The sequence below is a fragment of the Bufo gargarizans genome, chromosome 7 (genome assembly GCF_014858855.1).
Source record: "Bufo gargarizans isolate SCDJY-AF-19 chromosome 7, ASM1485885v1, whole genome shotgun sequence".
NCBI lineage: Eukaryota > Metazoa > Chordata > Amphibia > Anura > Bufonidae > Bufo > Bufo gargarizans.
The window spans coordinates 166,024,033-166,040,681 of NC_058086.1; the positions used below are offsets into that span (position 1 = coordinate 166,024,033).

Consider the following 16,649-nt stretch of genomic DNA (forward strand, 5'->3'; position numbering starts at 1 on the left):
TGCCCATAGTGCCCAAGTGCCTCGGCACAGACTGACCTCATACGTTTTTTCTTCTTTTCTCAGCTGCCTTTCCTGTGTGAATGGATCCTACCCGTGCCACTGGTGCAAGTACCGCCACGTGTGCACCCACAACGCGGCCGACTGCTCCTTCCAGGAAGGCAGAGTGAACATGTCAGAGGTAAGAAAGCAAAATACATCTCCGCCATCCCACGTTCTGTGCGTTATAATAGGCCATGATATAAATCGGCGCTGCACCCTTGTATACCCCCTCCTGGGCCGGGAGTCAGCTGCAGGGGGACGGGATATTGAAGGAACATGTTCTAGGCCCCTGTAACCCCCCCCCCCCCCCCCCATATTGAAGCCAGTGTCCCTCGTCGCCGCTCTTCTTCCCATCTGCAGAATATATAGGTCAGCTGTGTCCCGGGGGTTGTGGTTACATATATGGTGACTGACAGCTCCAAGGAGAGGACCCTCAGAAGGGACCCGCAGCTGTCCTTGCGCACTACGCATTTTTAACCTTTGCTCGGCTAGGAAGATGCAGCTGAGAAAGGGTCTAACCAATAACCTACTTGTGTTGCACCACCTCTAATGTGTAGAGCGGGGCGTAGGCGCAGAGATAATTCTTTTTTACAAATAATCAAGTAATTTAATAGGAAAAAATGATTTAGTAGACTGTTTTCCTTTATAAAAACTCATCAGACCCCCTGTGCTCATGAGCCCAAGTGCATCAGTAGTTCCCCCAGTGCCATCAGCTCCACTATCCCCCAGTGCCATCAGCTCCCCCCCCACCCCAGTGCCATCGGCCCCCCCCACCCCAGTGCCATCAGCCCCCCCCACCCCAGTGCCATCAGCTCCCCCCCACCACAGTGCCATCAGCTCCATTCCCCCAGTGCCTTCAGCTGCACTGCTAGTGCCATCAGCCTCCCCATGCCATGTCCCCCACTCCCCCAGTGCCATCAGATCAGCCCCTCCGTGTCCCCCAGTGCCATCAGATCAGCCCCTCCGTGTCCCCCAGTGCCATCAGATCAGCCCCTCCGTGTCCCCCAGTGCCATCAGATCAGCCCCTCCGTGTCCCCCAGTGCCATCAGATCAGCCTCTCCGTGTCCCCCAGTGCCATCAGATCAGCCCCTCCGTGTCCCCCAGTGCCATCAGATCAGCCCCTCCGTGTCCCCCAGTGCCATCAGCAGTGGCGTACACACAATCCACGGGGCCCCGGTGCGAAACTGATCCATGGGGCCCCCTTCCGTCGAGGCCCCCCCCCAACCCGCTGCCGTGCGTGTATGCATGTGTGTGTATATATATATATATATATATACTGTATATTACTATATACAACAGGATGATATTCTGAGCTACTAGCAATGATTTAAGATCATTAGGCTACAGAAATATAGCAGAGTTAGTTATAAAGCCATTGATAGGCCAATGAAGTATTTTACCATATGAAGGCAAAAGAAATGCATGACAAAACCAGCTCTGCTACATCCAAGCATATACTAGAAGCTCAATAGAAGTGCCTACACAAAAGAGCTGCATCCCAAGACAACAAAAAACCCATTACTTCATAGCACAAGTCACCAGTCATAACTTTACATACATTGCCCAACTCTCAGCCCCCATCAGACCTCACTCTGAAAGCCGGACCGGCTTCTTTGCGCAGCGCTCTCCCTCTCCCTTTCTTTTCCGGCACCTTCTCCCTGTCCCTGCATCTCAACGTCATGTCCGGCACACCGCACTGCCGGCCGGGGAGGAGACTCAGGGGCAGGAGCGTACATAAAAATCACTGGGCCCCATAGCAGGAATCTAAATTGGGCCCCCATTCCCCTTTTATAGCCCCTCCCTTTGTTCCATGAACTATTCTTGCTGCTGCGTTTTATAATTTATGCCATCAGTGTACTGATATGTGAGGTACGGGGTATAATATATGCAGTGTATACAGTATATACAGTAGTGTAATATGTGAGGTATAATAGATGCAGTGTGTACAGGTATATAATAAATACAGCAGTGTATTGACACCTCATACCTCACATATCAGTACACTGCTGTATATACTATATATCTGTACACACTGCATCTATTATACCTTGTACCTCACATATACAGTATATACAGTAGTGTAATATGTGAGGTATAATAGATGCAGTGTGTACAGGTATATAGTAAATACAGCAGTGTATTGACACCTCATACCTCACATATCAGTACACTGCTGTATATACTATAGATCTGTACACACTGCATCTATTATACCTCGTACCTCACATATATAGTATATACAGCAGTGTACTGATATCTGTACACACAGCATCTATTATACCTTGTACCTCACATATCAGTGCACTGCGGTATATACTATATATCTGTACATATTGCATGTATAATACTGTGTAATATATGCAGTGTGTGTGTGTGTATGTGTGTGTATATATATATATATATATATATATATATATACACACACACACACACACACAGAGCAGTGTATTGATGTGAGACATAGAAGGTATAATACTGTAGCTGCAGTGTTTACAGATATATGTGGTCAGTTACACATTATGGTCACTGTGTGTGTGAGGTACATGAGGTAGTGGTCACTGTAACTGTCTGAAGTATTATATATGAGTGAGCAATGAGTAAAAACAGGGCATGGAGGGGGGGTAAATGATGAAAAGTGGAGGACCTCCTCTTACCACTCCAGTCCAGTCTGTATGAATTAACGCAGAGCTGATTGTGAACTGCTAATACTTGCTGTTAGGGGTTGAAGGACCTGGGATGATGTCATCACAGGTCCTGGCAGATATACCTTTGAAACCTAGGAACTACACCAATTTTGGTGCAGTTCCTTTGCTAGATTCTGCAGGACCTGTGATGTTGAATATGATGTCATCACAGGTCCTGGCAGATGCACTGTTCTAACCTGGGAACTACACTTTACACTGTGCAGTTCCCTTACAGGACCTCTGATGACATCATCAAAGGTCCTTTAGCTTTAGAAAGATAAATAGGAGCAATTAGGGGGCGGGGCCTCTCCTCCACTTCGGGGCCCCGTCTGCCTTTATGGTAGGTAGCCACTGCTCAGGGGGAGGAGACTCAAGGGAGGGTAGGGCTGGCAGCAAGGAAACTCAACACTGGGGGGGCGGGCCCCGGGCCGGCCGCCCGGGTTATACAGGCACGGCACTACTGCAGGGAGGAGACTTAGGGGGAGGAGACTCAAGGGAGGGTAGGGCTGGCAGCAGAGAAACTCAACACTGGGGGGCGGGCCCCGGGCCGGCCGCCCGGGTTATACAGGCACAGTACTACTGCAGGGAGGGTCCACAGGCGGCCGGGCCCCCTGGAGTGCCGGGCCCGGTCGCAAGTGCGACCCCTGCGACCCCTGTATGTACGCCACTGGCCATCAGATCAGCCCCTCCGTGTCCCCCAGTGCCATCAGATCAGCCCCTCCGTGTCCCCCAGTGCCATCAGATCAGCCCCTCCGTGTCCCCCAGTGCCATCAGATCAGCCCCTCCATGCCATCCATTGCCCGCTGTCCCCCTTCAGTGCCATGTCCCCAGCGCCAGTGAAATAAAATACTTACCTCTCCTGTAGGTGGCGCCGCTCCACAGCTCCTTCCTCTTCTTCTCCGCGCGCTGCACTGGATCCTGACGTCAGACAGCGTCGGATCATAGTGCGCGCTTATGTGCACTATGACCTGACGATGTGTCAGGATCCAGTGCAGCGCGGTACGGGCCGGCGGGTGACCACGGAGCGGTAAGTAATAGCAAGCGCTTCACTCCCGCTCCGTCGTCACATGACGCAAACAAATCCTCGATGCAGAATCGTTTCATCCCTAATACAGATACATTTATTGAACAGCTCAGTGGCTATGCTAGATGTTTACCTGCATGAAATTATATGTGTTCAGATCCATTTTCTGGATTGAATCATTTAGAATACTTTTCGTAGGAGAACCCCTTTAAGCTCGCCGTACGCATTAGATGTGTAACAGCCAAACCCACTGATTTCGGAGGGATCAGCTGACCATGTAATGCATATAGTGGCTTCTTTCTGGGGAGAGAAGGGTTGTACATGTTGGATTTCAGCATGTCTGATCCTTCTGTTCTTGGGGCGATATGCTGATCCTGGAGGAATCCCCCCCAGTGTCTTTCCCATTTACAACACATGCATGCTTAGCCAAGCATGCATGTACGTGGCAGTGGGACAGCTGGTAATCTTATGTGTGTGCCCAGCTTTACTGTGTACGGACGTTTTATGCCCGACTCTTCTTTTGCTTGTAGGACCTTCTGTATCTAGGACAGGGATCAGCAACCTGCGGCACTCCAGCTGTGGTGAAACTACAACTCCCAACATACACACCTGCTTGGCTGTTTTCAGTGAATGCATCATGCTGGGAGTTGTGGTTTCACAACAGCTGGGGTGCCGGAGGTTGCCGACACCTGATCTAGGATGTAGCGGTCTGACAGTTAGCGGTGTCGGCCATCTTGGCTGTCACCTGGTCACTCAACAGCTCCCGCTTCATGTTCTCGGGTCTCTTTGGCGCCCCCTTGTCTTCCTGTAGGGCATAAAAAAATGATTTACTGTCGGTGACGGAATGTCTTTGTTGGTCATGGATGTGTCGGGCAGACCAGAGCCTTCACCGTCTGTAGCAGTGGGTCCACCTTAACGCTTGCAGTGCCAGGTCCTAGCATGGATGGGGTTAAGGCCACCTCTCTGCATCCAGCCCCTGCTGGCCGCGCAGGACTCCACGTTATCTCTGTGGCACATACAAGGGGCGTCTGAGCTGCCGGGAGAAGAGGCTGCAGTTCCGCAATGATTAATGATGTGTCCAGAGCCAGTCCGGGGAAATATTTCCTGGTTGTATTCTCCGCCATTATCCCTCTCGTCTCGCTGACAGCCTCTAGCCGCGTCCGCAGATGACCGAATGTGCCGGTAATAAAGGATTCAGCAAGCTGGCGATGAGCTGAAGAGGCGGCCGGGTCTGATCCTCTGCAGTGAGGGGCGGGCTGTGGAGACGCCATTGTGTATGGGCTGTATGGGGTCTGGATTCTGATCCCTGCACACTATGGGGGGGGGGGCAACTGGAGGTCTCGTCAAGCCGTAGGGTCATCCTGCAGCTCCACCGCTGCCCCTGCATAGTGATGGCCGTCAGGAGTGCTGCCACCTCTCAGTGCAATCAAACTCCCATTTTGTCTGGCATCTGGTCCAAGATGTGATCATCTAACCCAGTGGTCTCCAACCTGGGGCTGTCCATCTATTGATGAACTACAACTCCCAGCATGCCCTGACACCACAGTTGGAGACCACTAATCTACCAGTTCTGCTCGGATTAGCAGTGATTTTACTATTTGTCACCCCATTTTTAACTTCTCTTCACCCAGGAGCTCCAGAGAGGGGGAGCAGCAACTTGGCCATTATCTGTTGGATAATCCAGTCATTGGCGTCCTGCATACTCGCCCTCCATGTTTCTCCAGGTGCCAGGAAGGAGTGTGAATATATTTAGGGTGCTTGGTCTGAGATCTGATCTTAGTACAGGGGTCTAGTCTAGGTCCGATAATATAGAGGCCAAGCACCGATGTCCAGCGGCCAACAGTTTCACCTACCGGTGAGTGATGACAGGGGCCTGAGCTGAAGACTGCACTTAATTTCGGGGTCTTGGATCCGATATTAATATAGTGGTCTGAAATTAAAGGGCTATTCCCATCTGAGACAATGGGGGCATATCTCTAGGATATGCTCCATTGTCTGTGAGGGTGAAGATGGTGGTCAAAAGGACCACTGGTTTCACCGGGTCCGGCCATCACCAATCAGGGTGCCCTCCACAACTTTCGGGCCTCCGTTCTCAGAGTAGGTGTGGGACCCGCACCAATGAGACAATGTGGGCATAGCCTAGCAATATGCCCCCATTGTCTGAGATGGGAAAACCCCTTTAACCTCCCTGGCGGTATGATTATGTCAGGAATTTTGTTCCAAAAGCGGTACCATTTTTTTGCTTAGAAAAAACAGCTAAAAGGGCAGCCAGGGCAGTGTAGAATGATCAGATGTCAAATCTGTCAAATCTGAGGTGATACAGTGTAATCTGACAGGATTCCACTGTATCACCTAACTTTGTGTGTGTTTGACTTTTATACAATGTATCTTTTTTGAATCTCCCGCCCAGTTCCGCCTCTGTGAGGCGCTGCGGCTCACAGAGACGGAACCAGGAAGAGAGATGAGACATCCGCCGGGGCTCTCACCGGCGATCACAGCGGGGAACATAGCTGGATCGCTGGGATTAGGTAAGGACACCGGCTGCTCCCTCTGCAATGTACCCCGAGCGTGACTCGGGGTTACCGCTTCTGGCAGCGAAAATTAACCCCGAGTCACGCTCGGGGATACCGCTAGGCAGGTTAATTTAGGGGTCTGATATAAATATAGGCTTCCAATTTTAAAGGCCATCTGTCAGCAGTTTTGTACCTATGACACTGGCTGACCTGTTAGGCTACTTTCACACTAGCGTACGATCGGATCCGTTCTAAACGGATCCGATCATATTAATGCAGACGGAGGCTCCGTTCAGTACGGATCCGTCTGCATTAATAACTTAGAAAAAATTCTAAGTGTGAAAGTAGCCTGAGCGGATCCGTTCAGACTTTCAATGTAAAGTCAATGGGGGACGGATCCGCTTGAAGATTGAGCCATATGGTGACATCTTCAAGCGGATCCGTTCCCATTGACTTAGGCTACTTTCACACTAGCGTTCGATCGGATCCGTCTGCATTATATTGGCAAAAAAAAGCTAAGTGTGAAATTAGCCTGAGCGGATCCGTCCAGACTTTTACATTGAAAGTCAATGGGGGACGGATCCGTTTGAAGATTGAGCCATATTGTGTCATCTTCAAACGGATCCGTCCCCATTGACTTACATTGTAAGTCTGGACGGATCCGCACGCCTCCGCACGGCCAGGCGGACACCCGAACGCTGCAAGCAGCGTTCAAGTGTCCGCCTGCTGAGCGGAGCGGAGGCTGAACGCCGCCAGACTGATGCAGTCTGAGCGGATCCGCATCCATTCAGACTGCATCAGGGCTGGACGGAAGCGTTCGGGTCCGCTCGTGAGCCCCTTCAAACGGAGCGGACCGACGAACGCTAGTGTGAAAGTAGCCTTACATGTGCACTCGGCAGTGCAAGGCATCTGTGTCGGTCCCATGTTCATATCTGCCCGCATTGCTGAGAAAAATTATGCTTTAATATATGCAAATAAGCCTCTAGGAGCAACGGGGGCGTTACCATTACACCTAGAGGGTTTGCTCTCTCTGCCACTGCCGCGCCCTCTGCACTTTGAAAGGGACAAGCAGTGAAAACATCATCACACCTGGTCCTGTCAATCAAAGTGAAGAGGACGCAGCAGTTGCAGAGAGAGCAGAGCCTCTAGGTGTAATGGTAACGCCCCCGTTGCTCCTAGAGGCTCATTTGCATATATTCAAACATCATTTTCTCAGCAATGCGGGCACATATGAACATGGGACCAACACAGATGCCTTCAGCTGCCGAGTGCACATGTAACAGGTCAGCCAGTGTCATAGGTACAAAACTGCTGACAGATGCCCTTTAAGGGTGAAATTAATGTAATTTTTCTACTTGGTCTGAATATATTAAGAGGGCCTGGTCTTAGGCATGAAATTAATCTAGGGCTCTCCTTTTAAGACCTTGATACATTTAGGGAGTCTGTTCTGAGGTCTGATATTAATATAGGGGGGGTCTGAATATACGTAGCGACGCCCTTTGATATAAACCCCATCTCCACCGCGGCCCCTTCTTGAATATTCCCCTGCACAGGGCTCTCCCCGGTCGACACCTCTGCCTGTTGATTCCTTGCCTGCTGATGGCGGTTCGGTGTCTGATTATGACGGGTTGTCCGGAGAGCACAGTAATAATACCGCCAGCATGTGACGCTGATAAACAAATGAACCCGTGCGTCACTGTCTTCATCTTAATTACACGGCCCACCGTTATCCTGCAGACATCATCTCCCCAGTGCGGAGAGCAGGAGCGAGGGCCGGGGGAGGAAGGTGAGCGCCGACTTCTGTCTCGGTGACTCCGCGGCCTTCTCTGGTGCCTGCAATTAAAAATGAATTATCGTTTAATAAAAGGCCTGATCTCGGCGGATTAGATGACTGCCCCCGACTGCAGCAAGTGAAGGTTAGCCTGAGAATTGAGGCCGAGTTCAGTCAAAGGTGAGAAGTTATATTAAGTGAAGGTGCTTACTACACAGATGTCTTCTGCCGATCACTCGTTATACTTCTTCACCTCTGTTTACCCCGCACCGCTCCGCCCTCAAATCTGCTCACTCCTTTAAGAAGTTACTGCAGTTACAGCAAAGGAAACTTATATCAATTTCCATTATACTTTCTGTATTCAATGCGTTTAATGAATGAATTTATTTTAGTTTACCTAGACTCCACCAGCAGAATAGTGAGTGCAGCTCTGGAGTATAATACAGGATGTAACTGAGGATCAGTACAGGATAAGTAATGTATGTACACAGTGACTGCACCAGCAGAATAGTGAGTGCAGCTCTGGAGTATAATACAGGATGTAACTCAGGATCAGTACAGGATAAGTAATGTAATGTATGTACACAGTGACTGCACCAGCAGAATAGTGAGTGCAGCTCTGGAGTATAATACAGGATGTAACTCGGGATCAGTACAGGATAAGTAATGTATGTACACAGTGACTGCACCAGCAGAATAGTGAGTGCAGCTCTGGAGTATAATACAGGATGTAACTCGGGATCAGTACAGGATAAGTAATGTATGTACACAGTGACTGCACCAGCAGAATAGTGAGTGCAGCTCTGGAGTATAATACAGGATGTAACTCGGGATCAGTACAGGATAAGTAATGTATGTACACAGTGACTGCACCAGCAGAATAGTGAGTGCAGCTCTGGAGTATAATACAGGATGTAACTCGGGATCAGTACAGGATAAGTAATGTATGTACACAGTGACTGCACCAGCAGAATAGTGAGTGCAGCTCTGGAGTATAGTACAGGATGTAACTCAGGATCAGTACAGGATAAGTCATGTAATGTACACAGTGACTGCACCAGCAGAATAGTGAGTGCAGCTCTGGAGTATAATACAGGATGTAACGCAGGATCCTGATTTCTAGAGTAGGGCAGGAGATGCGTCTATCATGATTCAGAGTCAGTTCTGTGGCGCTCAGAACATAAATGTCTTGTACAGATTGCATTCTCTTTGGATGTTATTGAGTGAGGACCTGAAATCAGTCTCCTGGACTAAAGCCGCCATTTGATTGTAAAACCGCTGCTCGTATTTGTGTCCATCTATCCTTGGAATGCCAATGAAGACTTGAGCGACACGGATCCTCCAAAATGACAGAGTAGGCAGCGTCCGCGGCGCTCTTCCCGTCAGTCTGCCGAGCGCTCCGGCTCTCTGGAGTATATTTATTGCGACTCTTGACAGACAGTAAAACACGCAGAGATTTGCATAGATCTGAGTAATTGCGCGATGTTCTCGGCCTCTGATTGGTCTCCGCCTTTCCATTTCTGCGCTATTTCCATGAAGCATCTTTTGAACCGTTCTTTGTGCTGTGAGTGACTCGGAGATATTTCTTCAGATGGCGCGGTGCCCGTCTGTTTATCATGTCGCAGCAAGTGAAAGATCTGTACCGCTTCCTTAGTAGACACAAGGGGGAGCTATTAATGGGCGCTCTGGGTGCAGAGAACCAGATTTCACTGACCTTTCCAATGTAAATCTTAGAAGGGTTGTCCGAGATTTGAAAAAACGGGGCACAGGCCGGGAATGATGTAAAATATGCGTTACTAACCGGTTGAATCGACTACTGCTGTAACGCTACCGCCGTATCTTGTTTACCAGGCTGAAGCGTTGACAACACGTGACCACTGCAGCCAATCACCGGCCTCAGAGGTACACAGGAATCACTGAATCAGCGGGGAGGTCAGGGAGACTGAGAATTTCAACTGCAGCTTTAGATGTGAATGGAGAGTAAGGCATGCTGTATACTGTAGATTATGTATAATTTAAATAATAAAACCCAGGTGTGTGTATATATAGGGGGGGGGGGATGATATTCTGTGACCACATATGTATATCAGGGAGATATTCTAGACCCAGGTGTTTATATATTATATGGGGGATAATCCAGGCCTGGGTGCGTATATATGGGGGGGTATTCTGTGACCGCATATGTATATCAGCGAGATATTCCAGGACCGGGTGTGAATATTAGGGAAGAGATAATCCAGGGCTGGGTATATATTTGAGGGGTTTATTCTAGGCCGAGGTGTGTATACAGGAGGGGGGGGGGGAGGGGGGGGGGGATAATCCAGGGTTGGATGTGGATATATTATAGGGGATATTCTAGACCCAGGTGTTTATATATTGGAGGGGGATAATATAGGTCTAGATATGTATATACGAGGGGGTTGTCTAGACCCAGGTGTGTGTGTGTGCGTGTATATATATATGAAGGGGGGGGGGGGATAATCCTAGTCTGGATGTGTATATTATAAGGATATTCTAGTCCCAGATCTGTATATATAATGAGGGATATTCGAGGCCCAGTGTGTATATATTGGGGGGGGGACAATGTAGGTCTGGATGTGTATATACAATGGGGTATGTATATATGGAGGGGGAATACCTGTGTGTATATATAAGGATATTCTAGGCGCAGGGCCCGGGTGACCTGACGTGTTCGCCGCCGTCGCTCTGTTTATTTAGAAGTTTAAACAGATTCCTGGATTGTCCGTGGAATGACGGAAACGCTTCGCTTTACAGTCCTGCCAAGTCCACGCGGACGAGGCTGCTCAGGAAGCCGGAGCACAAGCCGCAGGCGCTGCGGCCAGAAACGTACCCCTTTCCTGGAGGTCGATGTAATGCTGTGTATTCTGTGTCCCATCCTCCTAAAGGGGTTCTCCACTTATAATGAGAAGTTCTTCCACTTTCCAATATACTTATTTCAATTCTGAACCAAAATCTCTGCTTGCTTGTAGTGAAAGAGGACAATCTTGTGTGTATTGCAGAGGCTGAAAACCTGTACAGAGCTAACACTTCAGATATCTCCACCGGGCGGCCTGATAACCGCGCTGCCAGATGTGGTTTGCACTAAAAATATTCTGGAAAGTTAAACAACGGCCGATCCGCGGTAAAACCACGCGTGGCGCCGTTTTTTGGCTATTTGGAAGCCGCTTCATGGTTGCGACATGGAGTGCAGACTGTTAGGGTGGTGTAGACCGGATGCAACTGTACCAAACCCTTAGGTGTGAGAAGGAATCAAGCCTCTACATGTAAATAAGAATGCTAGCTGTCAGTGAATGGAAACAGAAGCCTTGAAAAGGGCAAAGAATAGAAACTCAACACATATTAGAAAGTTACAAGGGGTTGCACCTGCCAGGATGCTGTATGTGATCACAGACTGGGGGCCGGTGCCTGCACGGACTGCTGCGTTTGCCCCAAAACCTCATGGATATAACCCTCATTCTCCCTCATGTGCAGTGAACCACACACGCGTCATGTAAAGCGAATTCCCGAGGATGCGTCTCCGCTCTGCATGTCGCCGGGTGTGCTGCTCTCCAGGTGTTTCCTGTTTTGCATGGCTGATGCATATTTTCGGGATGACGCGGGCCCTCAGACCCATGGGCATTGCTGTGTGACCTTTACGGGGACGATAAAAGACTGAGCTGACCTATGCAACGCCATTGCTTTTATCTGTTTCAGGGAAAGCTGGGTGGCAAGAGATATCACCAAGCGTTCCTGAGCTGCTGAATGACATATCTGCCGACGTATGCGTTAAGTAGGTAGGAGCCCGGGAAAGCTGGGTGACAGCTGCTGTGGCAGCAGTGCACGGGGTCACACCGGTTGGCGCGCAGCCGTTTTCGGATGCATTGAGTCTGTCACGTCCTTGGCACCTGGTTCCTTTTTTTGTATCTCAATCGTCCGCCCGGCTGTGATCGCATGATGCCTGTAACATGTTCATTCGCTGTGCCAGGGCCACAGATGCCGCGGCTCAGGTGCTGCGGCTGCCTCAGCTTGTGCTCCGTCAGCAGATTCTGTCTGGTCCCCAGGTAGCTGCTCCATCTTCTAACCAGTCCCCTCCACAGACGCAGGTGCGAGGCCCTGGCACACTCTCCGGCTCTTCCACTATATTGCGTTAGAAACGCCTTCCCGTTCATTCTCGCCCAAATCCATCAGTGGCACAAAATCTCGCCCCTCTCCTGATAGTTTGTTACAATGTATCAGGGCTGCTTAGCCCACAGGTGATCGTCTAGACTGAATACAATTGTAACAAATCCTCTGCTGTGAGAAGTATTCGGACTGCAGCATCAAGGAGAATGTTCCCATTTGTTGACAGCAAGCAGATCTTGAAAAGGTGAGAAACGGAAGATAAGAAAGCTGCAGAATATTAAATTGTACCATGAATTAAAGGGGTATTCTGTTTGTTACAAGATAGGGCATTACAATTAGACCGGTGGGGGTCCTCCTGCTGCGATCCCCACTGAGAACAGGGGCCCCATACCCCTTGGAGCCCTCCTGAAATGAACGGAGCATCAGGCACTAAATAGCGGAGCGCTCCTGGCGGTCTCAAAAACTCTCAAGCTCGACTTGACGCTTCATTTCAGGGGCTCCCGAGGGGTACGGGGTCCCTGAGCTCATGATCGGGTGTTCCCAGCGGTACGACCCTCACCAATTTAATAGTTATAGCAAGTTGTAACAGCCGGAATGCCCCTTTAACTTTGCAAAATTAGCTCTTCCTGGCACCCTTTGGTGCCAGTGTAGCAGAAATCGGGAGCATGTGTCTGTTCAGAGGCATGCTGGGAGTTGTAGTCTAAAGAGCCACAGGTGACAGATCAGGCAGTATGATGCAGCAGCGTCTACGACCCTTTGGTTGGCATTGAGCCCAGGTGTCCACAGTTCCCGGTGACCATAGCAGGCTGTGCCCCATGCCCGCCGGGTGGTCAGCATTGCTTTACCTTCCAGTTACACTCCCTTGTCTTTATCACCAAACATGAGTTAATCAAGCAAATGCAGCATAAATCCAACAGTTTTGTCACCCACTTAATATCGCCCCGTGTGGCCTCGGCCCTCCAGAGAGGGTCCCCTCCGGTGCCACTTTGCAGCTCTTGAAAATTGCATTTTCCTTTGTTTGGTGCAATGAGCTGGATTTATGTTGCCGTCCATCGCGAAGAATATTAATGTGCCCGCTCGTGCAAAATGAAGCCTACATCCCGCTCAGGCTTAAGTGACAAATGAATTGGGCCTGATGGAGAGAGAAGCCGTCCAGGACCTGTGGGGGCAAGTCGGGGGCTGCCCAATGTGTCATGAATATCATTAGCTTGACAGACGTGCATTAGTTGACATGGGCTTGTGAACCCATTCAGTGCCAAGAGGATCTGTCTGCTTATTACAGCCTTAAAGGGACAGTCACCATAGAAATGTGCGGAGGAAAGAAAGCAAATGCAAGCGCCTATACATCTGCAGACTGCAAAAAGCTTGGAGAGACCTGGCAGGGAAAAGAGAGCCTCCATCTTCTCCTTCCGCTGGTGGGTTGGTCTTAAAGCAACTGGTAAAAAAATTGTTTTTAGTTCCTGCAGCATGGCCCTAAAACAGAAGGTTCATACTTACGGAACGTACTCCGCGCCGCTTCGGGGGTCCGCGCTGCCTGCGCTCGCCCCTTCTTCCGGTCCCGGCATAGTTTACATCCAGCTGGCTATGGGCGTGGTGACGTGCACTGGATTCAGCGGCGACGTGCTGCTTGTGGTCACATGACCTCTGAAGCCAGTCATTGGCTGGAGCTGTACATGTGACCATTCCCATAGCCAATAGATTGAGAGGACCGGAGCGGTGCAGGTAAATAGGAATCTTCTGTTTCAGGGACCATGCTGCAGGAACTTGGTAAAAAAAAAAAAAAACTTTTACTGGAAAACCCCTTTAATGAGATGGGTGGAGTTTAATTAGAGAAGTATGGTCAAACTGCCTAGTTTCCAATGTAGACAAAGTATTAGAATTAATAAAAAATTTAGATTAGCCATGTCCTCCTCCTCACTGAACTGTGTGTGCAGCAGGAGCCTCCGTCCCCCCCCCCCCCCCCCCCCGCCCCCCCGCCCCCCCCCCGCCCCCCGCCCCCCGCCCCCCGCTCTGCCTATAGTAGGCCAAAAAGATTATGGGGGTCATTTATTAAGATTGTGTTTTAGACGCTGGTCTTAACAACCCCTGTACCTGGTGGCGGATCTGCCGAAGTTATGAAGAGGCGCCGGCCTTTCCATAACGTTGGTGCATCCAGCGCCAGCCTGAATGTAAGCCGGCTTCCTCGCTGTCTTACATTTTAGGCGTAGAGAATGATGAATGAGACGGGCCTGTTTTCCCCACCCACTTTTTTAGACCTGGCGGGCGTGGGGAAAAGTTGCAGATTGCGCCAAAAGGCATATTCATGATCGTAAATGACCCCCTATGTTTTGACCCTTGTCTAAACCTCGCCCTCAGTCTGTCTATGGGAGGATCCTTCCAGTAGGTAATTAAGAAGAAGAAGAAAATCCCTTTATTGTCCCTCAGCGGGGGAATTTGGGCATAACAGCAGCAATCACATTCATAACAGGAGCAAAAATAAGAGTAATTAAAAATTAAAGAGTAAAATACAAGCGTCTCGCATTCGGTGGTAAAAAAAAAACCGCGTGACGTTTGACAGTTTTGGACTCTTGGTGAGCACTACCTATCCAAATTGTGGCAATTTTCAGTTCTCGGATGCACCGCGAGATCTGCACCTCAACTGCAATATGTGACTAGACCCTTGATACCTATTAATTAGTCTTGATGGTCCACAGCTAACCGTCATTCATAAAGTCCCACGGTAATATAGCAAAAATTATTTTAAAAAAATAGCAAAAATTATTAAAAATATTTGAGGTGCGGAGCAGGAACTAACAGGCGGTATTCTACCCTAGGAACACGCTTGGGGTGTATATTGGGATCTGTACACCCTGTTTGCAGAGAAATCACACATCACTGCAGCCGTTTTGAAACAACTTTGCAAAATAAATAAATAAAAGTATTTTGTATAATGTGAACTTCCACCATCTGAAGGTGCCGTGCCCTCTGCTGAAATACCCAGCTCTTGGGACCCCCTCCCCTTGCAGCTGATCTTGTAGTTATTATGCCTCTAGGCCTCTGTGCATCAAAACATGTTATTAGCTGCTCCTGCGGTGGAGTCGGCCCCTGTACTTGGACCTGCGACGCTCCCGTCTCCGAGGCCCCTGTCTCTGTTGACCTTGTCCCGGATGGGTTGACCATGCAATAAGGCTCTGTGAGTTGCATCAGCATTCTTCTGCTCCTTCTGAAGCCTGGAGGGAAGAGCTCTGTTTTTCCTCGTCGGCTCAGTGATACACAGACGCTATCTTATGGCAGTACAGCAACCACCGTGTTCTACCGCCTTACAGGCTGTGGCTGTCAGGGCACGCTGGGAGCTGTAGTTTCTCATGCACTGTGTAGCCGCAGGTCGGAGAACATTGCTGTGTTCCACCAATGGGCCGTATTATATACATGGGTACACGTGTGGACTGTATGTGGGTATGGACATATCGCCTGATGATCCCCCATTTAATAGTGCAGCTGTGCCATCGCCCCAGTGACCAGATGGGTCCAGATTATCCAGGTCGATCTCTGTCCATCCTGCGCCTTTGGCTCTCCTCGTTGCTTTGCTCTCGTTCCAGGCGCGATGAGTGTGAAACGCGCAGAAATGTGCTGATCCCGTTCATGATAATCTGCGGCCATCTGCTCCCCTGATCGCTGCTTGGCTAACTTGGGTTTCCAGACCTAGGAGTACGAGCAATTTTTCATTTTTTTTTTGTTTTTTTTTCCCTTTCGCCTTCTGCTACCATTGTGCTGTTTCATCAAGGTGACACATCATGTGCAGCAAAAACATTTATTTTTAAATCAATAAAGGCTACTTTCACACTAGCGTTCGAGGCTCCGCTTGTAAGTTCCGTTTGAAGGCTCTCACAAGCGGCCCCAATGCATTCTGAGTGGATGCGGATCCGCTCAGAATGCATCAGTCTGGCACCGTCTGTCCTCCGCTCCGCAGGCGGACACCCGAACGCAGCTTGCAGCGTTCGGGTGTCCGCCTGGCCGTGCCGAGGCAAACGGATGTAAGTCAATGGGGACGGATCCGTTTGAAGTTGACACAATATGGCTCCATTTTCAAACGGATCCGTCCCCCATTGACTTTCAATGTAAAGTCTGGACGGATCCGTCTGAGCAACTTTCAACTTTCATTTTTTCTAAACTATAATGCAGACGGATCCGTTCTGAACGCAAGTGTGAAAGTAGCCTAATACTGTCTAAAGATGTAACGAGGAGCAGTATTATAGTAGTTATATTCCTGTACATAGGAGCAGTATTATAGTAGGTATATTCTTGTACATAGGAGGCAGTATTATAGTAGTTATATTCTTGTACATAGGAGTAGTATTATAGTAGTTATATTCTTGTACATAGGAGGCAGTATTATAGTAGTTATATTCTTGTACACAGGAGCAGTATTATAGTAGTTATATTCTTGTACATAGGAGCAGTATTATAGTAGTTATATTCTTGTACACAAGAGCAGTATTATAGTAGTTATATTCTTG

At 49.3% G+C, this 16,649-nt stretch overlaps 1 protein-coding gene across 3 annotated transcripts in view; it reads left to right on the plus strand.

Moving 5' to 3' along the window:
* The window catches only part of PLXNA1 (plexin A1), a 262,601-nt gene that overhangs the window by 180,509 nt on the left and 65,443 nt on the right, over positions 1-16,649 (plus strand). For all 3 annotated transcript variants that reach the window (XM_044302494.1, XM_044302496.1, XM_044302495.1), the window contains exon 9: positions 64-178. In XM_044302494.1, the coding sequence (XP_044158429.1) occupies positions 64-178 (115 nt within the window). The remainder of the gene's footprint in view (positions 1-63; positions 179-16,649) is intronic.